At 40.2% G+C, this 21,154-nt stretch overlaps 1 protein-coding gene across 1 annotated transcript in view; it reads right to left on the reverse strand.

Annotated features, from left to right (window-relative positions):
* msh2 (mutS homolog 2 (E. coli)) overlaps window positions 1-21,154 on the reverse strand; it is a 71,727-nt gene that overhangs the window by 42,223 nt on the left and 8,350 nt on the right. Inside the window, exons 6-7 of the mRNA XM_073050635.1 lie at window positions 20,840-20,973; window positions 5,708-5,907 (exon numbers count right to left, since the gene is read on the reverse strand). Of these exons, the coding sequence (XP_072906736.1) occupies window positions 5,708-5,907; window positions 20,840-20,973 (334 nt within the window). The remainder of the gene's footprint in view (window positions 1-5,707; window positions 5,908-20,839; window positions 20,974-21,154) is intronic.

Raw genomic sequence — 21,154 nt, forward strand, 5'->3', positions numbered from 1 at the left:
GGTTAATATTAAACCAGTCCACGGTGCAAAAAAAGGGTGGGTATCCCTGCTGTTTATACATTATTTCTACTTCCGGGTTGCGGGGTTTTACTTCCGGTCTTTTCTGCCCCGGTGCGCATGCATGTAACTAATTGATCTGGGGTCAATCTTGCCTTTTACTAAGGCTGAGGTAGGGGATCTTGAGCTTAAACAGGTTGGTGACCACTATATTGAACTATTAACTGTCGAGGACATTAAATATTTAAAAACTTCTCCAATGTCTCTTCTCTCACTTTACTAATCCATTGTAGCACCCCACCCCCATATTTATTTTTCTATCTGAACCAAGTTCGTCCATTGTTTTCTGCGTCCTTCTCAGTCCTTGGGCTGTTAAATCTTTCAATTGAATAGTTAAGAAAATACAGTTCTCCCTGATTAATCATGGTCATGCTACCCCTCACTAAAAGGATTATCAAGAGTTTACATTTTCAGCAGTCTGTCATGCAAAACTAAAGATCTAACCGTAAGCCTGAGCAAATTTTGGCTGAATAGCAAGATTATTGTTATGTCGTTCATATACAGTTCTGTGCAAAAGTCTTAGGCACCTTAGAATTATTATACTAATTTTGTTCTAGATGTTTAATTTTGGTCTTCTGCATTTGTGTATCAGATTTTAGATTTTAGATTTCCAAGCATTCATTTTCCAAAAAATTTAAATGTTAGGGAATTTTTTTGTATTTTGTTAAAGAAAGTAACATATTAAGTATTAGACCACTTTTCCAGGAAAGACTTGATTACTTTGTAGGTATATTGCCCACTGCATAACTAAACGAAGATAACAAGTGCCAATGAATCGGAATCAGGTTTATTATCACCGGCATGTGACGTCAAATTTGTTAACTTAGCAGCAGCAGTTCTATGCAATACATAATCTAGCAGAGAAAAAATAATAAGTAAATCAATTACAGTATACGTATATTGAATAGATTTTAAAATATGCAAAAATCAAAAATACCATATTTTAAAAAAGTGAGGTAGTGTCTAAGGTTTTAATGTCCAGTTAGGAATTGGATGGCAGAGGGGAAGAAGCTGCTCCTGAATCGCTGAGTGTGTACCTTCAGGCTTCTGTACCTCCTACCTGATGGCAACAATGAGAAAAGGGCATGCCCTGGGTGCTGGAGGTCCTTAATAATGGACACTGCCTTTCTGAGACACCACTTCCTGAAGATGTCCTGGGTACTTTGTAGGCTAGTACCCAAGATGGAACTGACTAGATTTACAACCTTCTATCGGTCCTGTGCAGTAGCCCCTCCATACCAGACAGTGATGCAGTCTGTCAGAATGCTCTCCACGGTACAACTATAGAAGTTTTTGAGTGTATTTGTTGACATGCCAAATCTCTTCAAACTCCTAATGAAGTATACCTACTGTCTTGCTTTTGTTATAACTACATCAATATGTTGGGACCAGGGTAGATCCTCAGAGATCTTGACACCCAGGAACTTGAATCAAATGTTTTTTTTTTAACTGTTTACTGCTATTTACACTAAACATTATGATACTTGGAAATTTTTGGGGGGAGGGGAAGAATTGGAAATATGGCTGAGTGGTGCAACAACTTCATCTTACTCAGCAAGATCAAGGAGCTGATTATTGACTTCAGGAGGAGGAAACCACAGGCCCTTGAGCCAGTCCACAGAGGATCAGAGGTGGAGAGGTTCAGTAACATTAAATTCCTAGGTGTTACCTTTTCAGAGGATCTGTTCTGAGCCCAGTACTCAAGTGCAATTATGAAGAAAGCATGGCAGCTCCCCTACATCCTTCGGAGTTTGTGATGATTCAGCACAACGTACAACACTTTGACAAACTTTCTACAGCTGTGTGGTGGAGAGTATATTGGCTGGCTGTAGCACAGCCTGGTATGGAAACACCAATGCCCTTGAATGGAAAAATCTACAAAAAGTAGTGGCCACAGCCCAGTCCATTACAGGTAAAGCCCTCCCCATCATTGAGCACATCTACACAGAGTGTCGCAGGAAAGTAGCATCCATCAACAGGGAGTTCATCACTCAGGTCATGCTCTCTGGATTTGCAGCAAGTGAGGAGTCAACCCACACGAGAATTAATCTGCCAGATGTCATCCTTACTATTACAGATACTCATTTTCTTTATGGTATTGGCAGGGGAAAGTACGGATTGTAATGCAAACTCCCAACTTTACCATGGACTGCCTTCATTATGTTCACTATTCACTAAGGAGAAGGATATTGAATGGTGTAAGGTGTGGGAAACAAGTAAGGAAGTTATGGAACCTATGACAATTAAAGAGGTGGAAGTACTGGCGCTTTTAAGAAATTTAAAACTGGATAAATCTCCGGGTCCTGACCGGATATTCCCCAGGACCTTGAGGGAAGTTTGTGTAGAGATAGCAGGAGCTCTGACGGAGATCTTTCAGATGTCATTAGAAACGGGGATTGTGCCGGAGGATTGGCGTATTGCTCATGTGGTTCCATTGTTTAAAAAGGGTTCTAGAAGTAAGCCTGGCAATTATAGACCTGTCAGTTTGACATCAGTGGTGGGTAAATTAATGGAAAGTATTCTTAGAGATAGTATTTATAATTATCTGGATAGACAGGATCTGATTAGGAGTAGCCAGCATGGATTTGTGCGTGGAAGGTCATGTTTGACAAACCTTATTGAATTTTTTGAAGTAGTTACGAGGAATGTTGACGAGGGTAAGGCAGTGGATGTAGTCTATATGGACTTCAGCAAGGCCTTTGACAAAGTTCCACATGGAAGGTTAGTTAAGAAGGTTCAGTCGTTAGGTATTAATGCTGGAGTAATAAAATGGATTCAACAGTGGCTAGACGGGAGATGCCAGAGAGTAGTGGTGGATAATTGTTTATCGGGATGGAGGCCGGTGTCTAGCGGGGTGCCTCAGGGATCTGTTTTGGGCCCAATGTTGTTTGTAATATACATAAATGATCTGGATGATGGGGTGGTAAATTGGATTAGTAAGTATGCTGATGATACTAAGGTAGGAGGTGTTGTGGATAATGAGGTGGGTTTTCAAAGCTTGCAGGGAGATTTATGCCGGTTAGAAGAATGGGCTGAACGTTGGCAGATGGAGTTTAATGCTGAGAAGTGTGAGGTTCTACATTTTGGCAGGAATAATCCAAATAGAACATACAGGGTAAATGGTAGGGCATTGAGGAATGCAGTGGAACAGAGAGATCTAGGAATAACAGTGCATAGTTCCCTGAAGGTGGAGTCTCATGTAGATAGAGTGGTGAAGAAGGCTTTTGGAACGCTGGCCTTTATAAATCAGAGCATTGAGTACAGAAGTTGGGATGTAATGTTAAAATTGTACAAGGCATTGGTAAGGCCAAATTTGGAATATTGTGTACAGTTCTGGTCACCGAATTATAGGAAAGATATCAATAAATTAGAGAGAGTGCAGAGACGATTTACTAGGATGTTACCTGGGTTTCAGCACTTAAGTTACAGAGAAAGGTTGAACAAGTTAGGTCTCTATTCATTGGAGCGTAGAAGGTTGAGGGGGGATTTGATCGAGGTATTTAAAATGTTGAGAGGGATAGATAGAGTTGACGTGAATAGGCTGTTTCCATTGAGAGTAGGGGAGATTCAAACGAGAGGACATGATTTGAGAGTTAGGGGGCAAAAGTTTAAGGGAAACACGAGGGGGTATTTCTTTACTCAGAGAGTGATAGCTGTGTGGAATGAGCTTCCTGTAGAAGTAGTAGAGGCCAGTTCAGTTGTGTCATTTAAGGTAAAATTGGATAGGTATATGGACAGGAAAGGAGTGGAGGGTTATGGGCTGAGTGCGGGTAGGTGGGACTAGGTGAGATTAAGAGTTAGGCACGGACTAGGAGGGTCAGAATGGCCTGTTTCCGTGCTGTGATTGTTATATGGTTATATGGTTATGTTGTTGCTAGCACCATCATGCTGAATGGAACAGACATAGAACGGATTTGGATGCTCTAAAATGGGCATCAGTATAAAGGTACAACAGAATGGAACCTTGGAGCTACAGCATATCACATTACTATCAAGCCAGAGGACAAAGTCGATGAGTGCAGGAGAACTTTGAAAACAGTGGTCAAGCATACCTAAAAGCAAGCTGTCAACCTGACAATGCTGCACCCAGTACACATGTACAAAACAACAAAAGCAGCATGCAACAGACTATGTAATCCCATAACAAATGAATGAGATCAAAGTTCTGTAGTTACTAATGTATGCAATTTGTTGAAGGATATTTAATGTGGAGACTCCATGGATATTTCCAGTTTCAGTAATGGATCAGGTCAGTAAATGCCAATTACAAAAACTACAGAAAGCATCCCAACTGTTCTCCATGCTCCAGAACTCTGTAATCATTATAATCAATTATGCCAGCCTTAGTACATTAATGCAGGAGTGCCCTGAGGCAATCCCTGAACTCACACAGCTTCAACTGCTTCGTTAATGTATTATCTTCAACTATAAGGTAAAAAATGAAAACGCTTGCTGATGTTGTTCATTTTAACTCTGTATAGAATGAGAGACTACAACAAAATCCAAAATGTGTTTAGGCACCGAATGAGAACTGGTAACATAAATGTCGCTATTTCTAACAAAGAATCTAATCACCTATTCTTGAAATTTAATATCATTACTATCACTTAAACCTAACCATAAACTTCCTGGGGGTCATGCTTAACCAGAAACTTAATGGACCAAAGAAATACTGTGGCTTCTTTATTATGTATTTGTCATTTGTAAGTGCAAGCATCGCTGTTAAGGTCAGCATTTATGGCTCATCCCCAATTGTACATGCTGGTGAACCTTCTTTTAAGCTGCTATAGTTCACCTGGTGGAAATACTCATAAAACACTGTAGGGCAAAAGGCTCTAGAGGTAATGTGCACTTAATCTGCGCTTCTTTCAATCTAGTGTACTGCATTCTGTGTACTCAATGTTGTCTCCTCTGCATTGGGTAACTGCTTTGCAGAGCACCTGCAGTCAGTCTGCAAGGATGACTCTAAGCTTCTTCTTGCCTATCAGTTTAAATCTCTGTTCCACTCTGATCTGTCCGTCTGAGGTCTCCTAGACTGTTTAAGCTCAGCCCAGTGTTGCCACTACCTTTATCTAAATGGAACAAATTACTTGGAATAAAAATGGATACTCTAAACTGGACCACCTTCACTCACTATCAAATTCTATAACTTCCAGTTTGCATCAGAACTGGTTAGTTCTGCTGTAGGTTAAACATTGAATAGAATTAACTCAGTTTTCCTCTCTCCATTAGCATGAGCTAACCTACTGAACATTTCTTAGTCCTACACTTCGCAGCTTTTACCTTTGTCTGTTTGTGTTCTCCCTTTCACTAACTGCTTTAGTTTTGTAGCTTTTGTATTTCTTTACTCACATCCTTTTTTTCTAACTGTTCTCTAACTTATGAAACAGATGACATCATCTAAAGTGCATTTCCGCCAGTGTCACACTATCAGAAATATTCCAAAGATTTTGTATCTCCCCTACCTTCACTGCAACTTAAAACAAATTTATTTTCTTTCCCAGATTTGACAAAGGGTCTTTGACCTGAAACAGTAACTCAGATTCTCTTTTCATAGATGCTGTTATACTTCTCTAGGATTTGAAGATTCTATGCAAAATACTATTTGCTTTATGTTGACCATTCAAATACTGTAAGTGTTACTTCTTACCTTGGTATCTTTCCAACACCTGCACCATATTTGGGAGATGATTGACAGCCTGGTAAATACGATAGCAGTCCTGTAGCACCGCTGCCTGACGCTGGAACTTCTTCGCCAAGCGATTGAGGTCAGGAAAACGCCGAAGAAGATCCTCTTGTAAATTCTGTCGAAGCTCTGTATCTTCCACAAAAGCCTCCACCAGGTTAAGCCTTGTCAAAGCAAATGATAGGAAATCATTAGGTATTTGTTCCAATGGGTCAGTCTGAATTATTCAAAGTTAATTTCAAATCAGAAACCCACAGAGGACACAATACAAAATGAAAATATCCTGTTCACGCAAAAATGGCAAATCCCAGAAGACAGGTCTGACCCAGGTGGGATTTGGAAAGATTTGAAACTCTCGACACATCACCCTTACTATATCAAATTCAGTAGGTACCCGAGAGCTCATTGGTTGTACATCACCTCTGCTTACAGCTTTCATTCCTGGCCAAGAAAGAATAAAAGATGGATGAAGGACAAAATTAATGGAGACTTAAAATGAACAAAATGCCTCATCCCTTGACCTGAAGATGGTCAATTGAAATGAGAAGGCACTACTTTGCTGTTCACAAAATAGAATATTTTTCCAACCTCCAGACAAAGTAGGTATAAACAATGCTCTCAACTTCTGAAATATGGCCATTATTAGACTGCAAAAGTTAACTCTGTAAATAAGATACAATAAACCTCAGCAATATATCCAATTAATGTCAAGGTTCTTCATGTCCAGATTACAGATAAAGCAAGAAACCAGGACAAATAAACTCTTCTCAGGCTTCCAGCTGGGTACGGTATCAATTATAACCAATGTTTCAGTGAGAAACTCTGCCAGCTTCTTCAGGGATGATGCCTAGGCATGTCTAGTCTGGTGGAATTTGCACCCCTGTGGTCCGTCCCTCTTGATCAGATGAGGACTAAGCAATCAGGTTTCTACTCTCTCAACTTGTGTACAATCAAATTCCGGCGAGATCTTCGTCTTTTTATAAATGCTTTGCCTCTCATTTTATTTCAGTGGCTTTCTTTACCAGGCAGTCCCAAAAGCCACTGGTGTGGCACAGTAGTTTCGTGCTGAAGTCAATCCTGTGGACATTGCAAATTCAAGGTTCTGCTACCACACATTTCTCCAGGTAACCCAAACGGACACACCTTCCTGTGCTTCTTGATGTGGGTGTCCATCGTGTGTCCTGTCTGGAAACACCAGACATTCCGAGTCCCAGTTCATCTGTGACATGCATAAGCTGTGACTTGAGCTTCCTTATGGGTTTTTGGATAGTATTAATCCACTATTTCTTCAGAATCCTGGCAATCTTTCTAGAAACTGTGGAAACAGGCAGTAGCGACGACCTCCTCCTCACTGTTAGGTGTCCTGGCTTTTCTGTCAGCCCTTTTAAGAGCCTGATCAATTTCTTTCACCTTGTAGCCATTCTATAGGAATGCTGTGCATAATCGTCTTATTTTCTTGGGGAGTCTCTCTGGGTCCGAAATAGATTTCACATGGTTAATCAAAGAGAGAGAACTGCTCTACATTGGGATTGAAATAAAACTGGAGGAAAAGAATTTAACAAAGACGAAGGTCTCGCTCTAAGAAAGAACTGAATTGTAAACAAAGGGAGAGAGCAGAAAACTGATTGGAATGCTAACCAATCATGAGGGACGGATTACAAGGATATAAATACCACTGGACTAGACATGCCCAGGCATCATCCCTAAAGATGGCATTGAAATGTCAATTATAACTGATACCTAGAAGCCCAAGGAGAGCCAAAGGATAGTAAGGGATAAAATTGGTCCTCTTGAAGATCAGAGTGGTTGGCTATGTACGAAGCCAAAAGAAATGGGGGAGATCTTAATTGGGTTTTTTGCATCTGTATTTACTAAGGAAACCAGCATAGAGTCAATGGAAATAAGGCAAACAAGTAGTGAGTTCATGGAACCTATACAGATTGAAGAGGTGGTGGTGCTTGCTATTTTGAGGCAAATCAGAGTAGATAAATCCCCAGGACCTGACAGGGTATTCCCTCAGACCTTGAAGGAGACTAGTGTTGAAACTGCAGGGGCCCTGACAGATACATTTAAAATGTCAGTATCTACGGGTGAGGTGCCGGAGGATTGGAGGATAGTCATGTTGTTCCATTACTTAAAAAAGGCTCTAAAAGTAATCCGGGAAATTATAGGCCATTAAGTTTGACGTTGGTAGTAGGTAAGTTATTGGAAGGAGTTCTAAGAGATAGGATCTACAAGTTTTTGGATAGACAGGGACTTATTAGGGAGAGTCAACATGGCTTTGTGCATGTTAGGTCATGTTTAACAAATCTATTAGAGTTCTTTGAGGAGGTTACCAGGAAAGTGGATGAAGGGAAGGCAGTGGATGTTGTCTGCATGGACTTCAGTAAGGCCTTTGACAAGGTCCCACATGGGAGGTTAGTTAGGAAGATTCAGTCGCTAGGTATACATGGTGAGGTAGTAAATTGGATTAGACATTAGCTCAATGGGAGAAGCCAGAGGGTGGTAGTGGAGGATTGCTTCTCTGAGTGGAGGCCTGTGACTAGTGGTGTGCCACAGGGATCAGTGCTGGGCCCATTGTTATTTGTCATCTATATCAATGATCTGGATGATAATGTGGTAAATTGGATCAGCAAATTTGCTGATGATACAAAGATTTGAGGTGTAGTGGACAGTGAAGAAGGTTTTCAAAGCTTGCAGAGGGATCTGGAGCAGCTTGAAAAATGGCAGACAAGTGTGAGGTATTGCACTTTGGAAGGACAAACCAAGGTAGAACATACAAGGTAAATGGTAGGGCACTGAGGAGTGCAGTAGAACAAGGGACCTGGGAATACAGATACAAAGTTCCCTAAAAGTGGCATCACAGGTAGATAGGGTTCTAAAGAGAGCTTTTGGTACATTGGCCTTTATAAATCAAAGTATTGAGTATAAGAGTTGGAATGTTATGGTGAGGTTCTATAAGGCATTGGTGAGGCTGAATTTGGAGTATTGTGTGCAGTTTTGGTCACCGAATTACAGGAAGGATATTAATAAGGTTGAAAGAGTGCAGAGAAGGTTTACAAGGATGTTGCCGTGACTTGAGAAACTGAGTTACAGAGGAAGGTTGAATAGATTAGGACTTTATTCCCTGGAGCATAGAAGAACGAGGGGAGATTTGATTGAGTTATATAAAATTTTGATGGGTATAGATAGAGTGAATGCAAGCAGGCTTTTTCCACTGAGGCTAGGGGAGAAAAAAACCAGAGGACATGTTAAGGGTGAAAGGGGAAAAGTTTAAAGGGAACATTGGGGGAGGGTGCTTCTTCACACAGAGAGTGGTGGGAGTGTGGAATGAGCTGCTAGATGAAGTGGTAAATGCAGGCTCACTTTTAACATTTAAGAAAAACTTGGACAGGTACATGGATGAGAGGTGTATGGAGGGATATGGGCCAGGTGCAGGTCAGTGGGACTAGGCAGAAAAATGGTTCAGCACAGCAATGAAGGGCCAAAAGGCCTGTTTCTGTGCTGTAATGTTCTATGGTTCTATGGACAGTTGAACGTGAGAACCCCAAAGTCCCCCCCAGCACTCCCCTCGTGCGTGTAAGTAGCAGCGAGCAACAATTCCCCCTCCCCCCAGAAGCAAAATTAAATGAGCTTCAGTGCAATCACTGAGTCCAAACATGTGCTAAGTGATAGCAAAGACGCAGACCTTGCAGTTCGCATTTCATCCGAATTCGACAACCCACAGGTTCTCTCTCTCTCACAGGGCCAAAAGGCCTGTTTCTGTGCTATAATGTTCTATGGTTCTAAGAGTTTATTTGTCATATATGCCAGGAAAGTACTACATCCTTTTTCAAGAAACCAAGATTCTAACTCCAAATTATTTTCTCATGCTATCCCCAACAGCAAGATTATTTGTGGTGCACCTCATTCACAAAGCGTCTATAGTATTACTGCAGATGTACATTGCAGAGAAGATGCTAGAAAGGACAAATAACACAAAGGGTGAGATTCTGTGAAATGGGTTAATGAGACAGTTAAAGTGTGATTTCAGTTTGCGTTATGTGTTGCTAATAGCAGGGCTGTGGGACATGCACAGCAAGTCAAGTTGTAATAGTGGGGAGAGAAACTGAATCAGTATCACAGATGGACAGTTTCCAACAGGAATTGCCAGCCTTAATACAGACAAGGAAAACAAATGAGTATAGTTGATGAATTTTATATCATATTTGTAGGCTGCACTATGCCTGTATGACTGCAAATTGTCCTTCAAGTTTGTTGTAACTATGCAGGAGACCACTGATGGAAAGGTCAGAGTGGGAAGGGATGTTAAATCCGTGTTTGCATATTATAAAAATTCCTACTCCCAATATTTCAACATACAGCTCCTTCCTAGCTTATGAATACCTGACTTATGTACAACCTTGTATACATGAATTACAGCTAAAAGACCGATGGTATGGATTTGCCAGCTGTTGTGGGGTTGCAGGCATCTTCTGCTGCCTACGATTTTGGATCACGGCTATACATCTGGGTTGAAAACTGTTTGGATTATTTTAAAAAAGCTAATCTAGCAACTTGTGTCAGGTTCCTAGGTATTATTCTATCACTATGTGGCTATAATGGTGAAGGATCAATAAAAAAAGAAAATAATTCAAAGGACCAAATATTTCTTCTCTTTCTGTTCCCCTGCACCTTATTTAAAAGGTACACTATTCTCTGAAACTGGTGTCAGAGACAGAGTGGTAATGGTGGTATTTTGCTTATGTCTTCAATGGGTCATGTCACTGGGTACAAGAATTGAAATGTCAGGTTATAACTGTACAAATCTTTGGCAAAACCACTTTGGAGTAGTGTCTGCTGTTTAGGGCAATAGCTAAAGGAAGGAAATCATTAAGCTGGAAAGTAGACTGCAATCAATGTGGGCGCTCACTTATGGGAGAAAAGTTTAAATGAACTCTGGGCTTTTCAGGACTTTATGGCACGCTGCAATCATAATGATCTACTAGGCACTTGGCAAAAGCCCATAAAAAGCTAGGTATAAGCAGAGGGGTATGAGAGGGCCACTGTTAGAGTGGTCAGGCTTTGGCTCAACAGGGTTAAGCTAAGTTAAGTTTCTAGTAAGAGTTTAACCCCCTCTGGCTGGAGTGATAGGGATAAGGATGAGGGCAATTGGTAGTTAAGTAGATGCAGCGTGACAGGCAGATGATAGGGTAAAATTGCAGTCAGTTTGATGTGCTGAAGTACAATATATAGGCAAAATTGAAAAGGGTGATGAATACAGGACTTCAGGTGTTATATTTGAATGCACAAAGTTTACATAATAAACTAGATCTTGTAACACAGTTAGAGATTGCCAGGCATCACTGAGTAGTGACTGAAAGATCATAGTTGAGAGCTTAACATCCAAGAATACATATCACATTGAAAGAACAGGTAGGTAGGCAAAGGGGATGGGGAGGCTCTGTTGAAAAAAATGAAATCAAATCCTTAGAAAGAGGTGACATAGGATCTTAAGATAGGAGAATCCCTGTGAATAAAGTTAAGAAAGTGCAAGGGTAAAAAGACCCTAATGGAAGTTATATACAGGCCTCTAAGAAATAGCCAAGATGTAGGGTACAAATTGCAATGCGAGATAGAAAAGGGTAATGGTACAATAGTCATGGAGAATATGCAAGTGGATTGGGAACCAGGAATTCTGTAGAATGCCTATGAGATGACTTTTTAGAGCAGCTTGTGGTGGGGCCCAGTAGGAGAAAATGGCAATTCTGAGTTGGGTTTCATGTAATGAACCACATTTGATTAGGAAGCATAAGGTACAGGAACCCTTAGGAGGCAGTGATCATATGATAGAGTTCAGCCTGCAGCTTAAGGGAGAAGCTAAAGTCAGAGGTATCAGTATTAAAGTGGAATAAAGAGAATTACAGAGATGTGAGAGGAATGGCTAAAGTTGATTGGAAGGGGACACTAGCAGAGATGACAGGAAAGCAACAATGGTTGTAGTTTCTGGAAGCAATTTGGAAGGTGCAGGATAGATACATCCCAAAGAAGCAGCAGTATTCTAAAGGGAGGATGAGGCAACCGTGGCTGACATAGAAAGTCAAAGAAAGCAGAAACGCAAAAGAGAGGACATGCAACATAGCAAAAATTAGTTTGTAATTGGAGGATTGGGAAGCTTTTAAAAACCAGAGACAACTGAAAAGTAATAACAGAAAAGACAAAATATGAAGGTAAAATATGAAAGAGGATACAAAAAGTCTTTTTCCAGATATATAAAGAATGAAAGAGAGTCGAGGGTGAATATCAGACCACTGGAAAATGATGCCAGAGAGATAGCAATGCGGGACAATCTTAATAAGAATTTTCCTTCAGTCTTCACTCAGGGGTAGAAGTGGGTGTAGTTGCTATTATTGATGAGAAGGTGCTTGGGAAGCTGAAATAACTGAATGTAGACAAGTCACCTGAACCATATAATGTACACCCCAGAGTTCTGAAAGAGGAGGCTGAAGAGAATGTAGAGGCATTAGTAGTGGTTTTTCAAGAATTACTAAATTATGGAATGGTTCTGGATTGCAAATGTCATTCCACTCTTTAAGAATAGAGAGAGGCAGGAAAAGGAAATTATAGGCGAGTTAGCCTGACTTCAGTGATTGGGAAGATGTTGGAGTCTACTACTAAGGATGAGGTTTTGCAGACATTATAAAACAGGCTTAAGTCAGTATGGTTTTCTTAAGGGGAAATCTCGCCTGACAAATGTGTTGGAATTCTTTGATGAAATAGTAAGCAGGATAGACAAATTAGAGTCAGTGGATGTTGTTTACTTGGATTTTCTAAAGGTTTTTGATAAGGTGCTGCACAATGAGGCTTAACAAGTTGAGAGCCTGTATTATTACAGGAAACATACTAGCATGGATAGAAGATTTGCTAACTGGCAGGAGGCAAAGTGGGAATAAAGGGAGCCTTGTCTGGTTGGCTGCCTAGTGGTGTGGTAGTGACTAGCGGTGTTGCATAGGGGTTGGTGTTCAGATCGCTTCTTTTCACGTTATATGCCAATGATGCAAAGATAGATGGAGAGGCAGGTAATGTTGAGGAAGTAGGGAGCAACAGAATGACTGAGACAGATTATGGGAATGAACAACAAAAAACAGATGGAATATAGTGTAGGGAAGTGTATAGTCATGCCCTTTGGTAGAAGGAATAAGGGGACAGACAATTTTCTAAGCAGGTAGAAAAAACTCAAAAAATTAGATGTGCAAAGGGACTTGGGAGTCCTCATGCAGGATTTCCTAAAGGTTAACTTGCAGATTGAGTTGATGCTAAGGAATTTAAATGCAATGTTACCAATTTTGAGAGGACTTTAATATAAAAGGATGTAATACTGAGACTTTATAAAGCATTGGTCCGACCACACTCGAATATTGAGAGCTCAAGATGTGACGACCTTTTAACCTGCTGTAAGATTAATCTAACCCTTCTCTCCTTCATAGCTATTTTTCTATCATCCATGTGCCTTTTTAAGAGTTTCTTAAATGCCCCTAATGTATCTGCCTCTACAAATAGCTACATTTATAATGTTTGAAAGACATTTACACGGGTACATGTGTAGAAAAGGTTTAGAGGGATATAGGCCCAAAGTAGGCAAAAAAAGACTAGCTTAGACAGACATCTCAGCTCGCATGGATGAATTGGGCTGACGTACCTGTTTCCATGCTGTGCAACTCTACATATTTCAAAATGATACTACTACAGTCAAGATAGCTTATGTATAGTTTTGGTCTTCACATGACAGGAAAAAGTAGTTGTAATGGAGAGGCTGTAGAAGAGATTAACGACATGTCAAGATTGGAAAATTAAAATCACAAGGAAGGAATGGATAGGCTCAAGTTGTTTGGTTTAAAACAGGGGGACATGAGAAGAGAATTAATTAAGGTATATAAAATTTAAGACTAGGAACAAGTAAATAGAAAGTAATTATTTTCCTTTAGCAGATGAGTCAAAAACCCGGTGTATGGATTGACACTATAAGATATAGGAGCAGAATTAGGCCATTTAGGCTATTGAGAATGCTCCGCCATTTCATTATAGTTATTCCATTTTCCCTCAGCCCTAATCTCCTGTCTTCCCCACTGTATGCCCTGATCAATCAAGAACCTATTGACCTCTGCCTTAAGTATGCATATAAACTTGGCTTCCACAGCTGCCTGTGGCAACAAATTCCACAGATTCAACTCTTTCTGGCTAAAGAAATTCCTCCTCATCTCCATTCTAACAGGACACCCCTCTTTTCTGAGGCTGTGTCATCTTCAAGCAGAAGTATTAAAAGGGAACTGGAAAAGTACTTTCCATCCACAGGTTGGTATGAATAAGAACTCACTGCCTGAAAAAGTGCTAAGAGGAAGAAACCCTTGTTTAACATGTGTACTTGAAAAGCCATAACTTGCAAAATACTGAATAATGATGTAAAACAGGATTAGACTGAGGCTACATCCACACTAGACCAGATAATTTTGAAAACGCCGGTTTCGCGTAAAAACGATAGGCGTCCACACTATTGTGTTTTTGAAAATATCTCTATCCACATTGAAACGGAGATTTCGGCGAATCTCCTCCTACTGTGCATGCGCAGGGCACATCTACCAAAAACAAGCGACATGTTTGGTGTCGAATCGCACTGTAAAGGTGCGCATTTGTGTAGTTACAGACTAGAAAAACTTAAAACAACAGACAGTTGTTGGCTTTCATGCAGGAGAACTTCAAAGTAAAAAAAAACAAATACTGGAGTGTACGGAGGCAACCGACAGGGAGTTCATGGACAGATTGACCCGGCTGACGACGAACATTGAAAAACTGACTAACTCTGTTGCATTAAATGTATAAAACATGCCTGCATCAGTGTTATCTTGTATTTCCATACAATGTTACATTAGGCTGTTACACACCTATTGTCAGAGAAGTACTTGCATAAATAGGTAAACCACCTTCATACGAGCAAAGACAGAACAAAGTGAGTACAGTATACTTATTTATTCAGTAAGTTATGGGTCAAAGTATTTGGTGAGTACATTTCTAACTCTTCTGGCTTCAGTCTCATTGCTGTCTGTTTTGAAATTGTTAGGTTGAGTTCAAGAAAACTATGAAATAGCGTGCTGCCGTCTGACAGCGTTTTCAAAAATATCCACCCTGGAAAGCATTTCTGAAAAGCTCTGGCTTCGGGGGATGAAAACGCTGTTTTAGTGTGGACGGAGGGTAAAAACGAAGAGAAAAGCTTTGGTTACGGATTTATCCGGCGTAGTGTAGATGTAGCCTGAGTAGCTCTATTTTCATTCAGCACACACAATAGCCTGATTGCTCTTTTTCCATAATTGGCCTAATGACAATTGAACTTTGTAGGAAACACAATTAAGATCTGCATAACAACATTTCTGACAAAGGTATCTTAAACTCCCAATTCTTTTTAGTATAACATTTTTCTGCCTTTTTGCACATGCCACACTTACATCATTCACTGCCCAGATAAAGCATAGAGTAACTATATAACTGTATATCAAAATTTAATGAGATCAGCAAAAGTTTACTAAGTTTCAGATAGTTTTTTTTTCCTGGCCAAAACAAAAAGCTTTTGAACCTATGGCTGTGCTACCAACACTCCCTAACCCAGAGACATGAGAGATTGCAGATGCCAGGAACTCAGCTGAGGCTGTAATTTACCTTGAAGGCCAGCAGGGGGTAGCCAATCCTACATTACATTCTTGCTACTGTATTCTCCATTTCGAGAGAACTAAGTGAAGAACTAATGATATACAATACATTTACCTTTACAGAAGAAAAAGGAAGTATTTTATGAGACAAGAGGTTAAAATGGCTACCATGCCAAAGAAAGTGTAATGGAAAGACAATGATAAATACATGCTGTTTCTATCAAAATAAAGAAACAACTTCTCCACAGTAAGCCACAACCATTCAGCTGGCCACAAGAAACATAATCTAGATATAACCTAAAGACTGCTATAGTATAAAACATAAAAATGGGTAATTTATAAGTAGAAAGGTCAGGCAAGGGAATTTACTAAGTGTAAATGACAGAAGCAACTATTTGAAACAATGCATGCATTTCTATAGCTTCTGAGTACTTAAGTCAAAACACTGCTGTTCCCACAAAAGGGGTGCAATGGGGAAAAATAAAGAGAAAATAGATGGATCTGCAAGGTGTGATAATACAATATATAGTTTAGAAAAGAACTGACCATTATCTTCACTGGATTGCAGTTAACTATGTATATGAACTCTTCAAAGGCTACATAATTTTCATAACAGCAAGACCTTCACAAACACAAATCACTGTTGGTGGTTTAGTCTCCTGAGGCTTGTAAAACCATCTTAGCTCCTGCGCATTTTTGAAAATTACTTCTGGCGATATCTTGCCATTTCTGGCCAATAATTCTAATGCACATAGATTTTTCACATCTTAAAAAAGAATATGGGAGTCGACAATTCAAACTAGCTTCCAAGATTAAACAGCAGTCACAGCAGATCCGAAGTGCGCTTTAGTTTAAAACAGTTATTGTTTAACCATTAAACTGTCAATACATGAAGGAAATGTTCATGCCTAACTTTTGGCATCTGGAAATGCAGGTGTGATGTCCTAGTTTTTTAAGTTTGCCTAAAGACAGTGTTACCTGTACAAGTCTTAGTTGAATGGGCTCTAGACTCTTGAATTTCCTTTGAATAGCTCTCCTCTTCAAAGATTTCCCTCCTTCTTCAGCAATTCTAGAGTTTCCTTTTCATTGTACAACCTGTTTCAGTTTTAAACCTAAAGGTGTTCATAAGGTGTTGCTTTATGGCAAGCATTTTCCTGATGTATCCTGATATCTCATTCTGAAATGTCAACTACCCAATTCCCACAGATGCTGTCTGACTTGCTGAGTTCCAACAGTATTTTTGTGCATGTTGCTCAAGAATTCTAGTATCTACAGGATCTGTTATGTCCCTGAGCTGCCACAGGAAGTGGTGAGATAGGTACTGTACATTAAAATATTTAGAAGGCACTTGGAGCAGGTACATGGAAAGGAAAGTTTTAAGGGGCCACGGGCCAAATGCAAGCAGGTTCAACTAGCTTAGATGGGCACTTGGTCAGCATGGACCAAAGGGCTTGTTTTGGTGCCCTATGACAGATAGGGCAAAATGTCTGGTTGGCAAAATGTTGGGGCTCAACTTTGTACACTTTTTATAAATGACAGATGAAGGATGATTCTAAATTTGTTGATGACACAAGGGAAGCATGTTGTGAAGATGACCCAAGGAATATAGCAGGAAAAGATTTGGTAAATGCAATATAATGTGGGAAAACATGAAAATTAGAAAACATTATCTAAATAATGAGTGAAGAGTTCTGAAGATGCAAAAGAATCTGGGTGTTATAGTGCGTGGCAACCTAATAGTGTGCAAGTCACTCTGTAGATTAACAGAATGTTAATGTTTATTATTGGGGAACTGAATAGAAAATTAGTGAGATTGTGCTCCAGTTATGTAGGGCATTGGTGAGACATCTAATGCCCTGTGTCCAGTCTCGGTGCTCTTATTTCAGAGATGCAAATACGGTTCAGTGAAAGTTTACTACCATGTTAACTGGCATAAAGTCAGGTAGACTGTGCCTGTATCTACTGTCATTGAGGAGGGAGACAGATTTGCTAAAAACAAGGTCCTGAGGGGTTCAAACAATATGGATACATTAGCATCTAGTTGAAATCCAGCAGCTATCTGGATACAGAATACAAGGAGATAGAAAGCCTATAGCGGAATGGTGTCAAGACAGCAACCTCGCTCTCAATAAGCAAAATGAAGGAACTGAGTGGGGGGGGGGGGGGATGGTTGAGAACTTCAAGTTCCTAAGTGTAAGTTTGTCCTGGTCCAAGAATGCTCAAGATGGTACCAAGCTGTGACTTCTATTGAGTTGCAGCTCAGAGATTTAGTGGTTGTTTTTTTTAAAATTGTTTAATTTTTAATATTTTTTGGGTTCATAAGAACGGCTTTGGTCATAGAGGGGAGCTAGGGATCAGGTTACAGTTTAGGAGCAGGGATGTGGGGAAATTAGAAGTCAAGCTAGAGTCTAAGTCTCCACTTTGCGTTTATAGACCAGTGATGTGGACGTAGATCATCCATTGTTGGAAGTTGGACCTGCAGAGGACCATCCAGATCAGCGAGTTGTTGGTGGATTCCAGACTCAGTGATTCATGCAGGCAGGAGGAGCAAGCTCCAATGACCGCCGGGTCCACGAATCAGTGAGACCAGAGTTTGAGGCCTAGTGTTCAGTGATCGACATGCCTTGTGGTCGATCTGCAGATGGGAGATCTGTTAATTCTTCTGTGCCTAAGAGGGGGAGTTGGGGATTTGGTGCTACTGTCGCTCGTCTTTTCTGTGAATGAGGGGGTCGGGAATTGTTATGCTTGGAGGATCGTTGATTGTGGCTGATTTTTGTTGCAGGCAGGAGGGGAGGGGAATTTTGGAGTCAGCAAGTTTCTTTTTTCTCCCCATCAGGTTTGAGGGGGGGGGGGGCAATTGATGGCTTTTCTTTCATCAACACCCATGGTCTTTCTGTATTTAATGACTACCTGGAGTAGATAAATATCAGAGTTGTATTATACATGCACACTTTGACAAATGAACCTTTGAATCTTTAAAATACTACTACTTCTTTGGGATTTATCTATCGTGCACCTTCTGAAACTCCAGCCATTGCTGCTCTGCCGTCACTCCGGTAGTGTCCCCTGCCAACCAAGTTTGGTCAGCTCCTCTCTCATACCTCTCTAATTCCCTTTACTTCACAATAATATTGACACATTTGACTTTAGCTTCTCCCGCTCAAACTGCAGGGTTATTATATCTTATTATGATCACTGTCTTCTAAGGGTTCCTTCACATGAAGTTCCCTAATCAAATCCAGTTCATAACACAACACCTAATTCAAAATAGCTGATCCTCTAGTGGACTGAACCACGATTTATTTTCTAAAGCCATCTTATAGGCATTCTACAAATATGCCAAAGATAAATTCTTGATTTGCTAATCTACCTTGTCATTGCCCTTGCATTGTATGTAATCTGAACTTTCTCTGTAGCTATAACACTTTTATTCTCTGTTCTCTTTTACTTTATACTACCCTGATGTACCTGCATATGATATAACCTGTCTGCATGGCAAGTAAACAAAGTAAATTCTGTATTTTCAGGCTGATAATAAACCAGTCCAACCCAAGCTGAGTGCTTAAAAACAAAAATGTGCCAGAACTTGGCAGGTTGTCAACTAGTTGCTAACCTACTTGCACAAATTTGAAAGTGCTCTCTATCTTTCCTGCTAAAACCTGCCAGACAGATTAAATTGGGAATGCTTCTATCCTCTCAGATCCAGTGCTCTGAGATCCTTATGGCAATGCTGCTTTTAGCAAAACGATTACAGGAACCTTCTCACTGGTAAATTAACTTAGTGAAATGATTAGGTTTAAACACACAAAATAAAAGACCTCATCTTGTTTGATCACATTAAATCTTCAGCAAGTGAAACAAAACATCTCAAAAGTTTTCCATATTTTGAATGTTCTATTTGTCATTGCACTTACTGCAAGAATATATTTAGCCAATAGATATAGTTGTAATTTTTTAAAAAAAATTAAGAACAGATATTATATGGATGAAACAGTGTCCGAATGAATTGGATAGATACTAAAAATGTCTGAATGAATGTAATAATGGATGCATTAAAATATATGTTCTTTCAGGGATGCAGTTTGTTTTAATGGAAGCTTATTTGGTAAAACAGCAGTTTGTTCAGGAACAATTTTTCAATGTAAACCATTAAATTTCCAAAAACCCTTACAAGTCTCTGCAACAACAGAATATGGGAGCAGCAGTAAAAGACTTTACTTCAAAACAACAAATATACAGTCAACCTCTGAATAATGTAGAACAATAATCTCATGCTTTGTGATATTCATTCTTCCTAATTTTTATTCTAAACTGCAGTATTTACAATATCTACTATTGTGTTTCTGTGGTGTTATGACCGCAGCCCCCTCCTTTGTGAGAATCGCAGGTGTCATGCCCGCAGCCCCCTCCCTTGTGAGAATCGCAAGAGCACTAAAGGGAGGGTGAGTCAGTGGACCCAGGAAATGAGAGAGGGACGTGCAAGGTGCCACGTCCCCGGCGATGTAAAATCCCGGGACATATCCATTGTTTCCTGGAGACACCTTTGTGGATTGCAATCTTATACTACGTGACAGCCTTCAGGGCAAAGTGGGCTGGGTGACGGGGAGAGATTGCATCATCCACCAACCTGATTGACATCTTCAATCCTGCCAGTCAGGATAAAAGAGGGGCTGTAGGAACAGCCCCCTCAGACGCACTAGAAGACACGCTAGCGATCCTGTAATAGCGGGCAGCCATTTGAAGGAAGCCAAGTGCGTTCGGTTCCCTGGGAGCCGGTGGCGGGTACCACAGAAACGATTTTCTTGAACTAACAACGGGGAACCAACTCCCCCGACTCAACGGATTGGCCTCATCAAAAGACCCGGGCAAGTTTCTTTTCTCACAAATCTCTCTCTCTCCAACAAGTGAAAACCCAGTGGTCCCCAAAAGCTGAAGCCTGCAGAAACTGAGTGACTTTTATATTTCCATTGGACAATATTTTATCCCCTAGACAAATGATAGAGCGATTTCTTATTGATGATTATTACTATACCCGCGCTTTAGATTGAGTATTGACGACGTATATTATCTGAATGTTTGTATTAACCTTATTTTTGTGCCCCTTTATAGATAAAGACTTTTAAAAATAGTACCATCAGACTTCAACGGACCTCTCTATCTTTGCTGGTAAGTGACCCAGTTACAGGGTACGTAACAGTGGGTAATAGGTTATGGGTATAATGAGCTAGACTTGCTGGAGTAGAGTTCACTGATGACCATGTTAAATTTCTGCAAGGATAACACACTCAGCAACTGCACTTAGCATTTAAGAAAACCATGAGGTTTCTCCAGGGCCTAGGAACTATGGCTGACCTGACTTACACAGAACAACAGGCACCCACAATTTTAAAAAGTGTGGATCAAATAAAAATCAGCTTACCTCTCTTCAATCCTGTTCTTGTCCATCAGTGGCTGTTTGATCCACTGATTGACAAGGCGCTGTCCCTGAGAGGTCTTGCACTTGTTCAATAAACCAGCTAGTGACTGTGTATTGCTAGAATCTTCTGATGAGCCCTTGGGTTAAAAAATATGGCAGTCATATGAATACAAAATGAACAACAGCAAAAGTATAACGTTTTTAAAAATTTGGATCAGATGCAATATGACAAACAGATGTCAATGGAAGGCAAGGTAAAAGAGAAAAAAAAGAAACAAAATTGCAAGTCCTTGCCCTACTTTCTTTGGAATTTAACTC

Source organism: Hemitrygon akajei, chromosome 7 (assembly GCF_048418815.1).
Source record: "Hemitrygon akajei chromosome 7, sHemAka1.3, whole genome shotgun sequence".
NCBI classification, from domain to species: Eukaryota; Metazoa; Chordata; class Chondrichthyes; order Myliobatiformes; family Dasyatidae; genus Hemitrygon; species Hemitrygon akajei.